This window comes from Raphanus sativus, chromosome 2 (assembly GCF_000801105.2).
Source record: "Raphanus sativus cultivar WK10039 chromosome 2, ASM80110v3, whole genome shotgun sequence".
Lineage (NCBI taxonomy): Eukaryota > Viridiplantae > Streptophyta > Magnoliopsida > Brassicales > Brassicaceae > Raphanus > Raphanus sativus.
The window spans coordinates 26,397,607-26,414,358 of NC_079512.1; the positions used below are offsets into that span (position 1 = coordinate 26,397,607).

The 16,752-nt window shown below is 36.4% G+C and overlaps 3 protein-coding genes and 1 long non-coding RNA gene across 12 annotated transcripts; 2 read left to right on the forward strand and 2 right to left on the reverse strand.

Annotated features, from left to right (window-relative positions):
* Positions 1 to 5,211: 5,211 nt before the first annotated feature.
* Positions 5,212 to 9,604, forward strand: LOC130507942 (uncharacterized). 9 transcript variants are annotated; one of them, XR_008942588.1, is made up of 4 exons: positions 5,212 to 5,357; positions 6,250 to 6,326; positions 8,508 to 8,667; positions 9,318 to 9,604. XR_008942588.1 is itself a non-coding variant. In XM_057002799.1 (4 exons), exons 1-4 carry the CDS (start codon positions 5,227 to 5,229, stop codon positions 9,438 to 9,440), a joined length of 495 nt encoding a protein of 164 aa, XP_056858779.1. In that variant the 5' UTR covers positions 5,212 to 5,226; the 3' UTR covers positions 9,441 to 9,604. The 9 variants fall into 9 exon arrangements, 7 of the variants coding, with proteins under 7 accessions (XP_056858779.1, XP_056858780.1, XP_056858786.1 ...); XM_057002799.1 differs by having other exon boundaries at positions 5,212 to 5,361; XM_057002800.1 differs by having other exon boundaries at positions 6,255 to 6,326.
* Positions 9,605 to 10,119: 515 nt separating this feature from the next.
* LOC108842699 (uncharacterized protein At5g08430) lies at positions 10,120 to 13,251 on the forward strand. The gene is made up of 7 exons (XM_018615688.2): positions 10,120 to 11,140; positions 11,311 to 11,411; positions 11,562 to 11,621; positions 11,795 to 11,845; positions 11,960 to 12,030; positions 12,136 to 12,464; positions 12,609 to 13,251. Exons 1-7 carry the CDS (start codon positions 10,516 to 10,518, stop codon positions 13,040 to 13,042), a joined length of 1,671 nt encoding a protein of 556 aa, XP_018471190.2. The 5' UTR covers positions 10,120 to 10,515; the 3' UTR covers positions 13,043 to 13,251.
* A 38-nt stretch (positions 13,252 to 13,289) lies between these two features.
* On the reverse strand, positions 13,290 to 15,039 carry LOC108842700 (transcription factor SRM1). The gene is made up of 2 exons (XM_018615689.2): positions 14,060 to 15,039; positions 13,290 to 13,975 (listed from the first exon to the last, which is right to left on the reverse strand). The coding sequence occupies exons 1-2, from the start codon at positions 14,431 to 14,433 to the stop codon at positions 13,477 to 13,479; spliced, it is 873 nt and encodes a 290-aa protein (XP_018471191.2). The 5' UTR covers positions 14,434 to 15,039; the 3' UTR covers positions 13,290 to 13,476.
* Positions 15,040 to 15,830: 791 nt separating this feature from the next.
* On the reverse strand, positions 15,831 to 16,740 carry LOC108840959 (uncharacterized). Its single transcript, XR_001948029.2, has 2 exons — positions 16,595 to 16,740; positions 15,831 to 16,372 (listed from the first exon to the last, which is right to left on the reverse strand). It is a non-coding gene; the product is annotated as an uncharacterized LOC108840959 (long non-coding RNA).
* Between the last annotated feature and the right edge of the window lie 12 nt (positions 16,741 to 16,752).

Below are 16,752 nucleotides of genomic sequence, written 5' to 3' on the forward strand. Positions count from 1 at the left end.
GAAAGGAAGCTTCTTATCTGATGGATGTATCAACAATCTAGGAATATAAACTGTATCCCCAACCTTCTCCCCAGTAAGAATTCTAGCGCCCACCATGAAATCCATCATCTCTGTTATTTGCAATCTGGTTCCATTCATTAAACCCCCTGTAGAATTAATATTCCTGAGCAACATAACAGGACAACCAATCTTCAATCTCAAACTGTGGTTCGGCAATCCAGAAACTTTGATACTGTTCAAAAAGTCAGAACTGAGCGCTTGATTTTTTGTTGAAGTTGTATCAGATGGGTCAATACTGTCACAACTCAGAAAAACCCTTTCTTCGCCTGGAAAAACATCAATAGAAAAATTGTCAATGAGTAAAGAAAATATAGAAGTTATAGAATATGTAAAAAGTGTTCACTAACCATCAAGTTTAGATAACATATGATCGTTAATCATATTAACATCTTCATTAGTTGGGCATAAGATTGCTCTCTCTTGGAAAAGATAGGATCCTTAAACTCTCTCAATGAATCACTGCTTCCATAGATCGCCTGGCTTATAGTCTCAATAGGATCCTTAGGGTCAGTGATTAAAAACTCATCAGGAATATCAATAAGAGCCTCTCCATCATTAGGCTCCGCAATCTTTCCATCCCCAACATCCAAAATCCATTTGGAAAACTCCTTAAGATCATTTGCTTCATCTTCAGTCAGATTATTGGAAGACAATCGCATATTTTTTGTGAGTTTCAAGACTTTGCAGTGCTCCCAAGATATGAAGAATTCATTGCAGCCAATACAATTTCTGCCCTACCAGCTCCGGTAATGACTGGAAGTACCTGGCGAAAATCACCTCCAAACACGATCACTTTTCCACCAAATGGATTTTTGCTATGATTCCGCATTAGATCCTTCAAACTTCTGTCCAAAGATTCAAAACAATATCTGCTCATCATGGGTGCTTCATCCCATATGATAAGTGACGCTGCCTTTATCAAATTTGCCTTATCTGTGCCATGTACCATATTGCATGTGGTAAATTCATCTGGATTAATGGGTATACCAAATCGGGAGTGAGCAGTCCTACCCCCTTGTAACAATAGAGAAGCAATTCCGCTAGATGCTGTATTCAGAACTATATCTCCTCTACACCTTATTGCAGCTGATAGGACTCGCCACAAGAACGTTTTTCCAGTGCCACCAAATCCATAAATAAAGAACATTCCACCTCTTTCAGCATCAACAGCACCAATGATCTCATCATAGATTTTCTTCTGTTCATCCGTCAGCCTGAGTATATCTCTATCATGAGCCGTTCCAAGTTCTCCAAGATCGTAGTTACGTTCATCGAATATCAATACATTCTCAACCCGACTACGACTACTTCGAATCTTTGGCATAGATTCATAAGTGGATAAAGAACTCCCATTTCGTTTCATAAGCTTCTCAATCTCTATCAAAGCAAATTGTTGTTTCTCTTCATCAGTTAAAATAAGTTCTGCATTAGAACAAAATTAATCAGTAAACACACAACTATTATTAATAGCAATAAGATGTCACGTGTTTAAAACCTTAACAGAAGCAGGTGAAAATGCAGCAAGTTAATACCTGGTCTATTCAGACGTTTCCTATGATGATACTCGATGTCTTCTGACAATAGTTCCCAAGTTTGTCGGAAGACAACCTCTGGTTGACTTAAACTATCAGAGCATATCATCATCACAAACATCTCTCTAACAAAGGCTGCAGAACTTTGAAAGCTGTGCCTCACTAAATCATCAATATATTCTTGATCGTCGTCCAATAATCCTCTAGCGTAACATGCATCTTTGTACTCAGCATATACTACATTGTTATAGGTCTTTATTTCTTCAAAACTGGTAGGACCTTTAACAATGTTCAATAACACTCTCAAGTAATAGGCTGCCTCTTGCTTGCGTGGAGCATAATTGATTCTTCCAACACTAAATCCTTGTTTCCTTCTATTGAACACCTTTTTACGCTTATCAAAGGTATAAAAGTTAGGGATCTGAGCATAAGTTAAAGTCCTTGCGAAAGCATCCACCTTATTCAACTCAAACCACGCTAGAAACATTGTGTTTTGAATGAGTTCACGGCTGACAACGTCATGAAGCTTGTCTTTACCTTTGAAAATAATTTTTTTGTTTCCCTGGTAGATGGAATTGCAGTATCTCAACCGGAGTAGATCTGTAATGAATCGGATACTTAAAAATTCTCCAGGCACCTTCACAAGCTGAAACATATCTATACAATACAAAAAAATAGTCAGGCGTTTACAGTTTTTAAACATTCACATAAGAAAAAAAAATTAAAATGTAAACTGCATCAATCACCTGCAATCGAAGAAGTCTTTTATTTCATTCTTTTTTTTTCTTCTTCACACCTCTTCAACTGTGGCATCATTTGGTGCAACATTTTCTGATGGTTCAACAGCCTCTGATGGTTCAACAGCAACAGTAACACGATCTGCTCCCTTGTTAATATACTTAAACAAATATTTAATAGAACCAGCTTGGTTGCACCACTCAACATTGATGTGAGCTCTATAACGGAGAGACAACTTCTTGTTATATGGGATAACCCATCTATTATCGAGTTTAATGCCGTTTTCTCAACATAAACGCCTGGTTGTGTACGTCGCCTATACACAGGAAAGCCCTCTTTGTTAACTGTAGTTTTCTCTGAATGTCGTTTAGGATAATTCTTCTCACATTTCCCATTAACCATACATGGTGAATTCATGTTGGCTGCTCCACATGGACCATGAATCATCATGTCCTTAACAACATTATACAGCTCTGGCTCTTCATCTTTATCTGGTATTTCAGCAGATATGATCTTGTCTATGTCATCAGTAGTTGGCAATTTTTGAATCAGGATGCATAAAAAGTAGGATGTGAGCATGAGGGAGGCCACGTTTTTGAAACTCCACAGTATACATAGCTGAAAATATCAAGAAAGCAATCGAGTTAGTAAAAAATCTAATACAAAAAAAATTCAAAACGTGAAACACACAAATACTTACATGAAACAGTTTTTCCCAAAAGCTTCTTCTTTGTTAAATCATCCATCAAATTGTCAAGCTTCATCTTAAACACCCGACAAATAATGTCAGGTCTGTCTTCAGCTTTCAATCCATGTTTCTGAACGTATCTAGTAATCTCTGGCCATTTAGGATTGCAAGTGAATGTGATAAAAAGATCAGGGAAACCAAAATGTTTGCAAATGGTCATGGCATCTAGATAGTTATTCTTCATGTATCTAGGACTTCCTGTGAAAGATGCTGGCAATACAAACTGCTGACCTTGTTCATTCATATCGATGTTGCCTGCACTCTCAGATTCTTTAATAGAATCATAGCTGTCGGATCGCAAACATGTCTGGTTAAACTTGAGGTAACGGAGCCTGTTAGATTCAATTGTTGTGTAAGCATCAACCAGAAATTGCTGAAACAACCTTCTTGACTTCAGCAAAACGTTAGACTCATTTTCTCTATCTTGAATCCTGAATGCAAAAAACTGCCTCATGCTTATTGTATCCTTTTTCAACTTCTTAGTAGCTTCTGTGACTCCCTTCTTAATACCAAGTCGAAATCCATCCTCACCATAAACAAATATTAGAGGATACTGTAATGCAAGGTATGAAACATGAATTTCACTTATCCTTTGAAGGTTGCCTGATTTTTCCTCAATAATAATGTCCCTCTTATCCATTCCCAATTGAAAGTCTCCCGGGATTAATGCTGCAACTTCAGAAGCAGTAGGCATGCTATATGTCCTTCCATCTTTTGTACGGTCACTAACAATCCTCATATGGAGAGTACTCTCGGTTTTATTATCCAATCTGTGTCTAGCTTGCCGAAATTTGGAGACATATGGATTCACTTCGTCTAGCATAGCTATTACTTTCTGAATGATCTCCTTTTTCAAACCATCTTTCTTGCCTTTGCTGTAAACATTGTTAAAGCAAGTTAAGAAGGTGCAAATCTAGATGAAAGTGTAAAGAAAATGTTTTAAAGAAAAAAAAAAAACTATCACAGAATCTACAAACCTCAATGCGTTTATTCTATTCTCTGCCTCATTTTCTGTGTCGACAATGTATAGTTGACCAAACTTTGCAGACTCCCCATCCCTAGGTTTCAAACTCCCCATCCTATGGTAGTTTTCACCTTGAAGCTGAAACATTTTTGGTCCCTTTCCTTTAGGAACAGAACGATCAACCTTCCCTCCTATAGAAGTAAATGAAAAGACCATGTTATATGGTCGGGTGTTCCTTTGATAATGTTTGCTGAGCTTATCACTTCCATTAAGTAGTCTTTCCATAATCTCGGGGGTTTCTTTAAAAGAGGCAACTGAACTTGACCTTGCATACAACATAAAGTAAAAATGGGTTTCTTGGACTTTCTACTCTTGTTTATGCGTTCACCAAACCACATATACGCTCCACAATGCTCACAAATATGTGTTGCATCACCTTCATCTACATAATCTACAAAATAGAAATTTAGGTAAATGGACGATTAAAATCTTGTTGTCTTTGTTTTCATACAACTTCAAATTCTGCTTGGTAAATTTAGGTTCATGACTTACCAAATTCCTTTTTAGCAGTCTTGGAAGGTTTAGGCTTGGAAGTTTTAGGTTTTGTATTGGAGAAAGCCTGTTTCATAAGTGCTGCCATTGTAAGAACTCGTTTTTCTGAGTTTCTGTTTCCTTTGTTTTTGCATTGACGATATTAGCATGTTCTACATCAGAATCTGTAGTTTCTATGCTACTGCAATCCCATTCTTGATCATCATCGTCACGCATTGTTCCTGTCAAATCCAATGTTTCTCACGTGAATACATTGTTAAATGAAAACATTACATAAACGTTACAGAAATCCCAGATAATATAAATGTTACCATTAGATGAAACATCCGACAGGTGAAAATCATCATCATCATCATCATCATCATCGTTATCCAATATAACACGTGAATGTTTGTCACCTGAAGCCACATTGACATCTACAAAACAATCAATTTGAAGTCTAACACCATCTGATATTATATTCACTAAATAAAACAGCAAGTTACATGGTATTACTAAAATATTATTCTAATACAATCGAGCAAACCATACTTGGTATTTCTGGATTTTGCTTACTCCTTTTCACAGATTGCAAGCTGCTGACATTTTCTTTGTACTTGCCTAGAAATTTTTTGAAACAGTCTGAATAATATATGGCACATGTAAATAGAAGGAATAACATATCGATAGAGTTTGATACCAGTTGCGGGTTTTCTTTTTTTTGTAGGTTCAACTTCCACAAAAATATTCCCTTGAGAAGGTCCCTCAATACCAGAAGATACAGGTATGTATGTAAGATCATCCAAAATCCTATTAAATACTGAGCTTAATGGTATTGAATGTTGGGTAGCATTCGGATTAGAGTTTTGTAAACCAATACTTCCCTGATTAGTGGCATTAGTTGTAGTATCTCTTCCTTGTCCGCCAATTTCCCTGTTAACATGATTAAAACCATCATATTGTCTTTTTCTCATTGTGAAACCTGCAATAGATCAAACAGACTTATAATTATTATGAACGTTTGGAGAATAAGTGATCAATGATGATTGTTTTAGAATTGAATAAAAAGTACCTTTGATCTTTATCCAAATCTGGAAATCTGGTTTCAGTCTAGAGTTTTGCTAAGAAAACATAAATGTTTAAGGCTAATATTTGTTTAGATTACAGAACATTTTTAAAGTTACTTGGCGGGTGAAATTGAAAAAATTTAAAATTTTGTTTCTGGTATTTCTAACAATCGTAATATTGTTTAGAAAATATTCTGTTAGGAACAATATATTATTGTTGAGATTATATATTATAGTAACATTTTGTAACTTAATAAATTTAATCATTTGACACTTAGAATCCGCGCAAAACAGATATAAATTTAATCGTTTTTTATTTTATTACAAAAGTAAAATTGAAATAGTTATTTAAAAATATTAATGTATGATTTTTAGTAGTATGAAAATTTATAGTTTAAAAATTAGTGTTTGAACCTTAATATTTTTGAAATATGAAAATCATATATAAGACACACTCTGTTCGCAACCGATCTGATCATTTTATACATATAAAACATTAGAGTTACTTGTGAAGGATACTATATGTACATTAATCACATGGGGTAACAAATGTTCACAGGGCATACTCAAAGGGATTCCAACAATCTTATTTATGGTTTTTCTTTTCAGGATAGTTTGTGTATAGCATGGGGTAACAAATGTTCGGAGGGCATACTGAAAGGGATTCCAATTACAATATGGCTCAAGTAAGTAATTTAAACTTTGTTTGCATGTAGGTCATACATTTATAGAACAAATTAAAAAAATTTATAACTTCAATATATATAAAATGAATGACAATTTTATAAAAACTCATAGTCTATTAAAACTCATCATTTATTGAAACTCATAGTTATTGAAAAAAATAAAACGACCAATATAAAAACCCAAATAATAGCAAAACCAAATAATAGCAAAACAACAAATGAAACAAAATCCAACCAAATCTTTATCCCCACGCAGCTTTGACTACTCCCCAGCATTCTTTTCCACCTTGATGATCTTAGAGTATCTCTTCTTTGAAGTAGAAGAAATGTCATGAACAGCTTTGTCTACTTTTCGTTTTGACAGTGGAGTTGAAGATGAACATGTGTTGTCTTCACTTTCAATGCTAACAAAAGATACCTACAAAAAAAAATGTGATTAGGATATTTAAGTTCAAAAGTTAAATGATGCTTAATCTTATACTTTATTAAAAACAGTGAAAACTTTAACAAACCTGTTCTGATGGACGATCAGATGAAACAATGTCAGTCTGATTGGTGTCTTCAGTTTTATCATCGTCAGACTGTAAGATTATTTCATCAGCAGACCAAGTCTTCCCAATATTAAATATATTGGATCCATAATCAACATTGTCTTTGCTCACGTAGACACCAAATTTGAAAGTTTTTCCAATCATATCAGTAATAACGTCAGGCAAGTCTTCTGGATCCTCAACCTTCATAGAAAGATATAAAAATTTCATAATTGTCAAATTCAAACCATAATTTGCAAGTTAAATGACTAACTATACATACCTCTTCCAGAGAACCATTTAAGAGCACTTCAGCACTTATTCCCAAAATGGGTTCAGCAATGGTATCAAGCAACATCACTTTAGTTTCACCAGTCTCATCCTTTAGTAGGAGATGTAGTTTAAACCTAACAGCAGTGGATAAATTAGTGAAGTCATAGATCGTAAACATAATTGATTCAAGTTAAAGAAACATACTTAGGTGCAACATTGGTTACTGACTGATGGCATGTTTCACAATACCACAAATGTTTCACTGGCACCAAATCCTTGTTAGTAATGTTAGTCACCTTCTTGTAGTGGCACTTAATACAACCAAAATAGTACCATGCATAGTCTGTGTCTATTGCATAAACTGTTGCTCTAACAATGCATTTCTCAATCTAAAAAAATAACATTCTGTGTTAGTAAATGTTTAAGGCTATAATGCAAAACAATTTATCAGTAAAAAGTAAATGTGTAGATTATAATACAAAACAATTTATCAGTAAAAATGTAAAATTAACCTCAGTTGCCATTACGATATCCAAAATTGTTCTCTCTGGATAAAGAGACCACTTATCTGGTTGGCGTTTGTTTCCTTGAGGTTTTACAACCTCAAGAGAACCAGCAGTGAGAGCCAACTTATTATCTGGCATCCTAAAAGGGTTATAAAACATTTGCGTAAGAACGTTTGTATATTAAGCACAAGATAAAATTATTATGAGATTAGAATAGAACGTATTACATTAGATAGTCATTCACATCAAATCCAGACGGATTGATCTCCACACTTGAAATTTCAAATGCACTTGTGACCTGGACTTGGCCTACAATAATTTTTAAAAATTACTACTTTTAATCAAAATCATATTATAAGTTACGAATCCTTCATAGTTTAGTAGATATTTTACCTTTGTAAACATTGATTTTAGCAAATCTCAGTAAACAGATAAAATTTTTATCCACTTGAGCGACTTTGTATGCATATAGCATATGTTCAGCAAAACGACCCCAAAGACAACATGCTATTTGGAGACCACTGTCAAAGAAAAGAAAGTAAAAACAATAAACACACATTTATATACATGTGAAATGTCTATTTGCGAAAGGTTGTATTCATAACTTACTCTGTATCCCTCAAAGTAAGTTCCAGCTTCTTCGTTTCTTTACTTTGGACTGGAACAACTTGCATATCTCCAATCTCGGTTGCTTGACCAACAACATCTTCAACAACATATAAAAAAATATTAATATCATTATATATAAACAAAAAGATAGATAGATTTATGAGGAAAACAGTTAAGTTACCAATAAGAAAATTAGAATCAAGACTTCCATTAATGATTTCCTGAAACGTTGCTAATGACAAAAAACAGTCGTCATTTTTCAGAGAGGATTCGGTGACGTTGGAGCTATTTATGATCGACAGCTTGAATCCATGGCTAGTCGGTCGGTACTTTCCAGCAGTTGGGGTCACTGAGAAATTCTCAATGAACCTCCACTGTCCAACGTGCAGTTTCTTAACACGACCAAGGAAGACTCTTTTGCAGGTACAATGAATTTTAACACCCTACATTAACATTAAAAAAATATAGTTTAGTCGATTGCAGATCAAACTTTGTTAGAATAACAGATAACAAACAGAAACACTTACTGTCTTGTCTGCTAGTATGAAGTGAAGAGAGTCTCCACCAGGGTAATTCGAATGTTGAGTCCATGAATGTAGTACTTTTACTTCAATCTTCCAAGTTGTTTTAAATGGTTTGACATTTTTCAACAACGTTATTCCGTCGGATGTAACCATAGCCATTTGGGAGTTTTGTTTGTCGAGATGTGATGAAAAGATTAGGTGATGGAAGCCTTTTTATAGTGGAAGCATCGAGAGCATATTCTGAATCTGATATTTTAAATTTTATACGGTTGTATCGATAGGGATTAGGATATAATTTTGTTAAGATTTAGAAGATATATCATAATATTTCTGTTATAATCTTTTAATTGATTTAAAGTTTGATATTATCTGGCTTTTTCACATCGATTATTATCTTGATAAAATATAGGTTAGTTGAGATTTTAAACATTTAAGTAGTAGAATATTCTCATCTAATATTATCATGCGATATTATCTTCACAAAAATATAGGTAATTGGATTTTAAACTTCTATTTTCTGTCTAACAGTGGTTTATTGTTGTTTATTAGGAAAATCGGGTCGATGGAGTGTATACCAAGTCCTGTAAACCAATGATAAAGGTCCAAAAGATATCGTCTCTTTCACGTGCTGAAAAGCTAGAAGATGAAACTGGTAGAAGAGTGTTATATTGAAAACGAACTAATATAGATTTGGAATTATAAATAATATCAAATAGTGAACAGGAAGTGAAAGGTGATCACAGAAAATATGAGGTAATAATAAGAACAAACTGATGTATTATGTAAGTGAAGAGTTGTACCTTTGACTCATAAGAAAATTATGATTTTGGGTAACATTGTTGATGATGTATATTTGATTATAAATATGGATTGATTGTCTTATTAGTATGCTCGATGAAGAACTTATATATGAGTGTAATATGTATGGTAAGTACGTAAATGTTTATTATAAATATAGTTTAAAAATATGACTATAACTGATGTATTCGTTGAAGATGTGTTGGATTATAAAGGTTGGTAGTTATCCATAATTATTAATAGTGTATTAATAGTGTATTAAATTATAAAAGATACTATCGAAATTATTATATTAGTTGGGTTACGAAATAGATGGTCCTATGTAGACTTCTTTTAAGTAGATAAAAAAGATGTCTCTATTTTAATAGGATAGATGGAGAATTATGTACCAAACTAAATTAAATATGCTAAACTATTTTTTTTTTTAAATAGATCCACTCTATAGTGAGTGTGTTTTGCATTTCGAAACCCACTGCACATATTTTTAAAAAATATTTGTAAAATAATTTTGTCGCTTATTTGGTTAAAGATATATTTTCTCTCTCTCTCTTATATTCTTACTTTCTGTTAGCTCCACAAATAGAAAGTGAAAGACGATCGATTGTGTCGCGGCGATTCTCTGTAAAAAGTCGCCGCCGGAGATTCGCGGTTCTCGCCGATCGTTTTCCGCCGGATTTTTGTGCTTTTCCCCCATCTTACATTCGTTGCGGTTTTATCTTCTCTCTCTCCCTTTCTCTCCAATTTTGAAATTTCCTCCACTTGTCAAGTGATAGTTCCATCCCCGACACGAGTTTTGTTCGGTTTCTGGTAATAAGAATCAGTGACAGACAGTATCTGCTTCACCCTCCTTGTAAAGGTCTAGACTTTAGACGAATAGAGTAGTCTGTGTTTTCGATAGGTTTTTTTTTGAGTGATAACAGAGTTTGTATTGAAAGAGAGGTGTGTAATAATGGGAGATATAACTTGGGTCGAAGAAGGTAACAGCAACCTGACCAGTTCCAGGAAAAGGAAAGCGAGACCCAAACGGTTCGAGTTTGTAGGATGGGGTTCGAGACAGCTCATCGAGTTTCTCCAATCTATTGGCAAAGATACAACAACCAAGATCTCCAGGTTCGAGGTCAGCGAGACTATCTCGAGGTACATTGCCGAGAACGGTCTCGTAGATTCGTCGAGCAAGAAGAGAGCTACGTGCGACGATAGGCTCATGTCCCTTTTCGGGGTTAAGTCGATACTGAGGATCAAAGTGTATGATCTACTGGAAAAGCATTACGAGGAGAACCGGGACGATGCGGATTTTGATTATCTGTACGAGGATGAGGCGGCGCAGATCGTGAGCCGTTCGGAGAAGGTGGTTAGGATAAGGAAGGTTGTGAGGGAGAAACCTAGAGGTGGTGCTTTTGCTGCAATAGTGAGTGAGAATGTCAAGCTTGTCTACTTGAGGAAGAGTCTGGTTCAGGAGCTGGTTAAGTCTCGGGACGGTTTTGAGGGTAAGATGTTGGGAAGCTTTGTGAGGATCAAGTCTGACCCTAATGATTACCTTCAGAACAACCCTTATCAGCTTGTTCAGGTCACAGGTAATTTTTTCTGAAAGTATATTTTTGATTTAAGTCTGGTTTGTTCGTGTGTTTATGGACAAGAAGATAATTACATCTTTAGTGATCATGTCCCATGCCTAAAGATGTCTGGTCTGCAGTAGAGAAAGCTGAGTTCTCTTTGTACTTTTTTTGTTTTGTCTGTTATCTAGGCGTGAAGAAAGAACCTGGGACTGATGATTTTCTCCTTCAGGTTACAAATTATGTGAAAGACGTTTCTATCTCTGCGCTATCTGACGATGATTTCTCCAAGGTAATTTGCTTAGAAAATATTGTTCACCGGGTTTCTATTCTTTTAGCTATCTTAGATGTACTTATCTTTCATTATAGAAATTGTTGGACTGATGTACATTCTAGCCTTGTAGTTTATGGATTGATTATTAGATTTTCTGAAAATACGCAGGAGGAATGTGAAGATTTGCATCAGAGAATAAAGAACGGTTCTCCTAAGCAGCCTACAATTGTAAGTTTGCTTTTTTCTATAAGAAGGCGGAATATACTTGTTTTGGTGGAGGCTCTCTATTAATGATCTGTCACCTATACTAACAACTCTTTCACCTTTTCTGCTTATGGCGTTTTAAGATTTTGTGTCTTTTGTGGCTATTTAATCAAAATTCATTTGAACCCTTTGGATAGGTGGAGATGGAAGAAAAGGCTCGAAGTTTACATGAAGATCAGACTAAACACGTATGCTTGCTTGCTAACTTTCTCTTCTGCTTCATTTCTTTATCTTCTTCTATTTACCTTGCCCCGTGGTCCTATTTTCTTTTGACGGACTCAACTCTTGTTTGAACTCTTTAGTGGCTTGGAAGAGAATTGGCATTGTTACAAAAGCGTATTGCCCGGGCCACTGAGAAGGGATGGCGAAGAGAATATCCTTTTGTTACTATATATAACTTTGTTATACTTTGAAATGAATAAATATCATTCCGATAGTGAGTTCTTAATTGTTTTTTCTTGATTTAATGAGTTGTTACGCTGTCTGAGTATCTGGAAAAGAGGGAGCTTCTTCAGACTCCAGAAGAACAGTCCCGGCTATTTCGTGAAGTTCCGGAAGTTCTTGGAGAGGAACTTTTACCAAACCTTGAAGCGTCCCCTGAGGCTCACGAAAGTGACAATGAACAACGGTTGAGCGAATCTCCAATATCAAGCATCCAAGAAACTCCAGAAGTCCGCAACCTCTTTGGTCGAGAAGATCAGCAGTGCAATGGTTTTCTCATGTCAAAATCCAGCACACTTCCGGGAATCACGCCTTATGCGATGGACCTAAACGGGAGGTTGCCAACATGGACTGCTTCTTCTGCAGGTGCGTCATTCCAATGTATAGGGTTCTTGTTTCAGTGTGTTTGCATCTTACCATGGCTATGCGTTGGTTTTGATCTTTTAAAGATTCGAGATTGATTTGCATCAACTGGTTTGTTTGTTAATAGCTCTCTCTATCGTATTACAGGTGATGAATATCTTCATAGAGGTGTAGAGCAGCCAGCAAATGGCATCACTTGGGAAGAAGAAACGCCAACTAAAGAGCCTGAAGTTTCTCAGCTTCAGTCAAGCACACCAGCAGTATCGAATCATAACAACGGGTCTCAAGCTCAACCAAATCCGTCAGAGATAATAGAACTGAGCGATGGTGATGAAGATGAGAACGGTGATGGAGAGACTCTAGACCCTACAGTTGAACATGTTGAGGTTCTGTCTTATGATAGAGAGAAGGCAAACTGGTTGTACAAAGATCCTCAGGGTGATATACAGGGACCTTTCTCTCTCAAAGAACTCAAAGCTTGGAACGACGCAGAGTACTTCTACAAAGGCTTCAAGGTTTGGATGGCAGGACAGAGTTTGGACTCTGCGGTTATACTAACCGATGTTCTTCGTCAAGTTTAGCTAATGGAGTTACTTGAAGTAGATTCAGTGAAAAGTGGTTTTCGGAGTATTTGTCTTTAGATTGAATTAGAATTTTGCTTCTCCATTTCAGTAAACAGCAAATAAAAGAAAACCGTAGTAGCATTTTTTATGATTTTAAAGTTAAAGACTCCATGAGATGAACAGATTGTTGTTTTTATCAAATCATCTATTCAACAGAATCTTGTCTATATTTATTGTGATTAGTGAATAATCTGGAGTCTGAAACTAATCACATGATCTTAAACACCTTATTCAAAAAAAAATCCCCACAAACTAAAGTAACAGAAAAAATCCACTCAAAGGAACAAGTCTGAATATATTCACTCAAGTCCTCTTTACACATATTTTTTCTTATACCTAAAACCTTAAAGAGCACTACCCATATCACAAAAGGTATTCTCTTCTCTCAGACGTTACCTATGAGCCGTTGGTGTACGCGGCATGGTGTACGGCATCTGGCTCATGTTCACTGGTGCACCAGGGACTGGAGCAGCAAAAGCCATGTGAGGTGGAGCTGGGAGGCTCACAGGTGTTCCAACTACTGGTTGACCTATGCTTGGTGTTCCGTACGTAGGAGGTGGTTGAGAGGCGGCTTGCTTTGCTGGATTGTTTCCTCCTCCTCCAGCAACACCAGCAGCAGCAGAAGCAGAACCGTTGTTGTTGTTGTTGTTGTTGTTGTTGTTATTGTTCTGACCGGTGATCGGTCCTTGTGGCGTTGAGACATCTGCGTCACCAACACTAGTGATGTCGTGAATGCTCGTTCGTCTTCTCTCTTTGTTCATCGAGTTCAGACGAATGAAGTACTTCTGAGCGTGGCTAGCGACTTGAGTCGGTGTTCTTGTCACCACGAAGTTACGAGAAATGCTACGCCAGTCACCTTTCCCGTACTTATCCAAACCAAGAAGAAACAACCTGCAACCACAGAAAGAGGAACAAAGACCATTAACGTTTCTGTCAAACAGATTAGCATCTCATCAAACAAAACAAAGAGTTCACCTGTGCTCATCCTCGGTCCAGGCAATACCCTTTCTCCGTTCTTGATCTGCCTTTGCTTTACTTCCCTGATTAGACTCATTTCCTCCTCCTTTCTTAGTACTTCCTCCATCATCACCACCACCACCAGTTGATCCTCCCTGAGGAGAACCGTAGGAAGGAAGTGGGACGCATCCTGATTCGATATTACTAACATCCTCAACTAAAAGCTCGTAGTGTTCTTTAATCTGCTCAACGCTTTTCCCCGGAACATCTGCAGCAATCTTCTCCCACTTTTCCTCGGATTCATCTGTGTAACTAGCAAGAGCTCTCTCGAAGGCTATATCATCATCCCTACTCCACGCAGAAGAACCATCACTAACTTCCTCCACAGTCATTTTGGAATCCAAACCCCACCAAAATTCGATATAATAAAAGCCTAATCCCTCTCTAAAATCTGAGATTCCAACTAGAATTTCGGCAAAGTTAGTGTCTTTAGCGTTCAAACAAACCAGCAACTACTCAGATTATCAACAGAGAACTCAGATCTTCCAAGTATCAACTGAACCTATGACTTGAAATCAAAATCACAGCGAGAGAGAGAATCTCGGAGGGTTATATAAAAAAGACGAATATCGAAAAGGGAATCTCTAATCCTAACAAAATCGAATTCCCTACAAATAAGGGCGATAAACCCTACAAGATGATATCTTTGCCGTACTCTACAGGGGAACTAAGAACAGAGCAGCGAAGAGAGAGAGAGAGGAGAAGAAGTATCCGCGAGGCAGAGCAGAAAAAAAAAAGATTGCAACTTTGAAATGAAAGAGAAGATTAGGGGAAAACCCAGAAAATAGAGAGAGAGAGAGAGAGAGATGAGGAGAGAGGTCAAAACGCCATTGTTAAAGAGACAGTGATGATGACCATAATAAGCTCCCACACCACTGATAGCTACAGTTTTCACAGCTCTGCTCTGCGCTGCTGTTTTTCTTATTTACTTTTTTTTTTTTTCTGTCTTGCCTTATTTTCTCTCTTTTAAATTTGTTTTTGTCTGTTTGCATTAATTAATGTAAGTTATTTTGGGTTATTTACTATGGGCCAACCAGTAAATCTTCAATGGGTCTTAATTGGACCACAAGACCAAAATTCATAATGGTTTTTGTCTTTACCAAATGGTATCTATTAATATACCAAGTAATTTTCTTTTGATCAGATTATATCATTTTAATAATGGACGAACGTTAATGTATGGTCCACAATGTAAATTCCGTATTAGAATCATGTGAATAGTTTAATTCACTTGATATACATTTCTTTCCAACTTTTGGATCTGGTAATGTTATTCTATTAGGCTAACATTATTGGTCAGTCCCTTAAGGGTTCCTAAAAAGGAGAGAGAGCCATAAAACATCAGGACCGAGGTAAAAAGAAGAGGAAAAACCCTTAATTAAGGGACAAATAAGATGAGTCCTTGTACTATTCATTTGGGGACTTTCATTTGGGGACTTATTGATAATGTTGTCCTTAGGAAACAAAGAAATTGAAAAGTGGACAAAGAAGATAGGGAAGATGTTGACGTCTTATCCAACCCAAAAAAAAAGATCCGATCAGACCGGTCCCCTTTCCCCTACTTGTCCCATCTATTCACAGGTCTCTACCATTTTATCTCTTTCTCTTTTCGAATTTCTAGGTGGAGGCTAACTTCTGGTTTGAAATGTTAAATAAACTATGATACAAATTAACTATATGGATATTTATCACACCCAATAGATATTTATTCACAATTGCGTCTGGAAACTATTTAAAACCCCAAACGGGAGCATCCTTTATTTCAAACAAGATAAAAGGATTCGTTTGGTTGTTCCCAAAATGTGCTCCCACAAGCAAACAATTAAGAAACAAGAGTAAGCAAAAGCACAAATAAAGCTTTTTCTTGTACAAACAACAAACTTGAATAAAGTTTTACATAAACCATTTAACACATAAACTTAAACAAATAAAACAATGATGCAAACCTGTGTTAACAAAGGCTTTTAAGCAGCAGCCTGTAGCAACTCCCTTTCAGCACGCTCCCTTGATCTCCACACCAGCGATCAAACACCCTTCCAACAACTTATGAGGGTCATGACGCATGATCTCCCTATCTTTACAAGTCCCAGTCTCACTCTCATCAGCGTTGAGTGACTAACCAAATAAGAAGGAAGACCATCAGAGACCTTAGGCATAAAGGACCACTTAAGACCAGAAGGGAAAACCGGCGCCACCACGACCCACGAAGACCAGACCTTTTCATCTCCTTAACGATCCAATCAGTACACCTTGAGCACCAAATCTTTAGTCCTATCATCAAAAGCATAAGAAACATAGATGTTATATATCAAATGTAATCAACATCAATACTATGATCAAATCAAATTCCAAACAGCCATACACCTAGGTTGATCTATACGAAATAAATGTCGCATTTTTCAACTATTCAGCTACATTTGCGATCGAGAAAAGAAGATGCATAACCTAGAAATTGAAAAACGAAGATCATCAAAATGAAAGCTGATTGAATACCATGGATACGAAATTTCCATGAAGAACTTGGACAGCTATAGCCTTTGTTCCTTCAAGGCCACGCGAATGGGAAGCAGAAGCAGAGGAGGAAGATGGTGGTAGTTAGCTCGGACAGTAGACATCTGAGAACGACGAACTCGAGATAACTGTTATGGGCC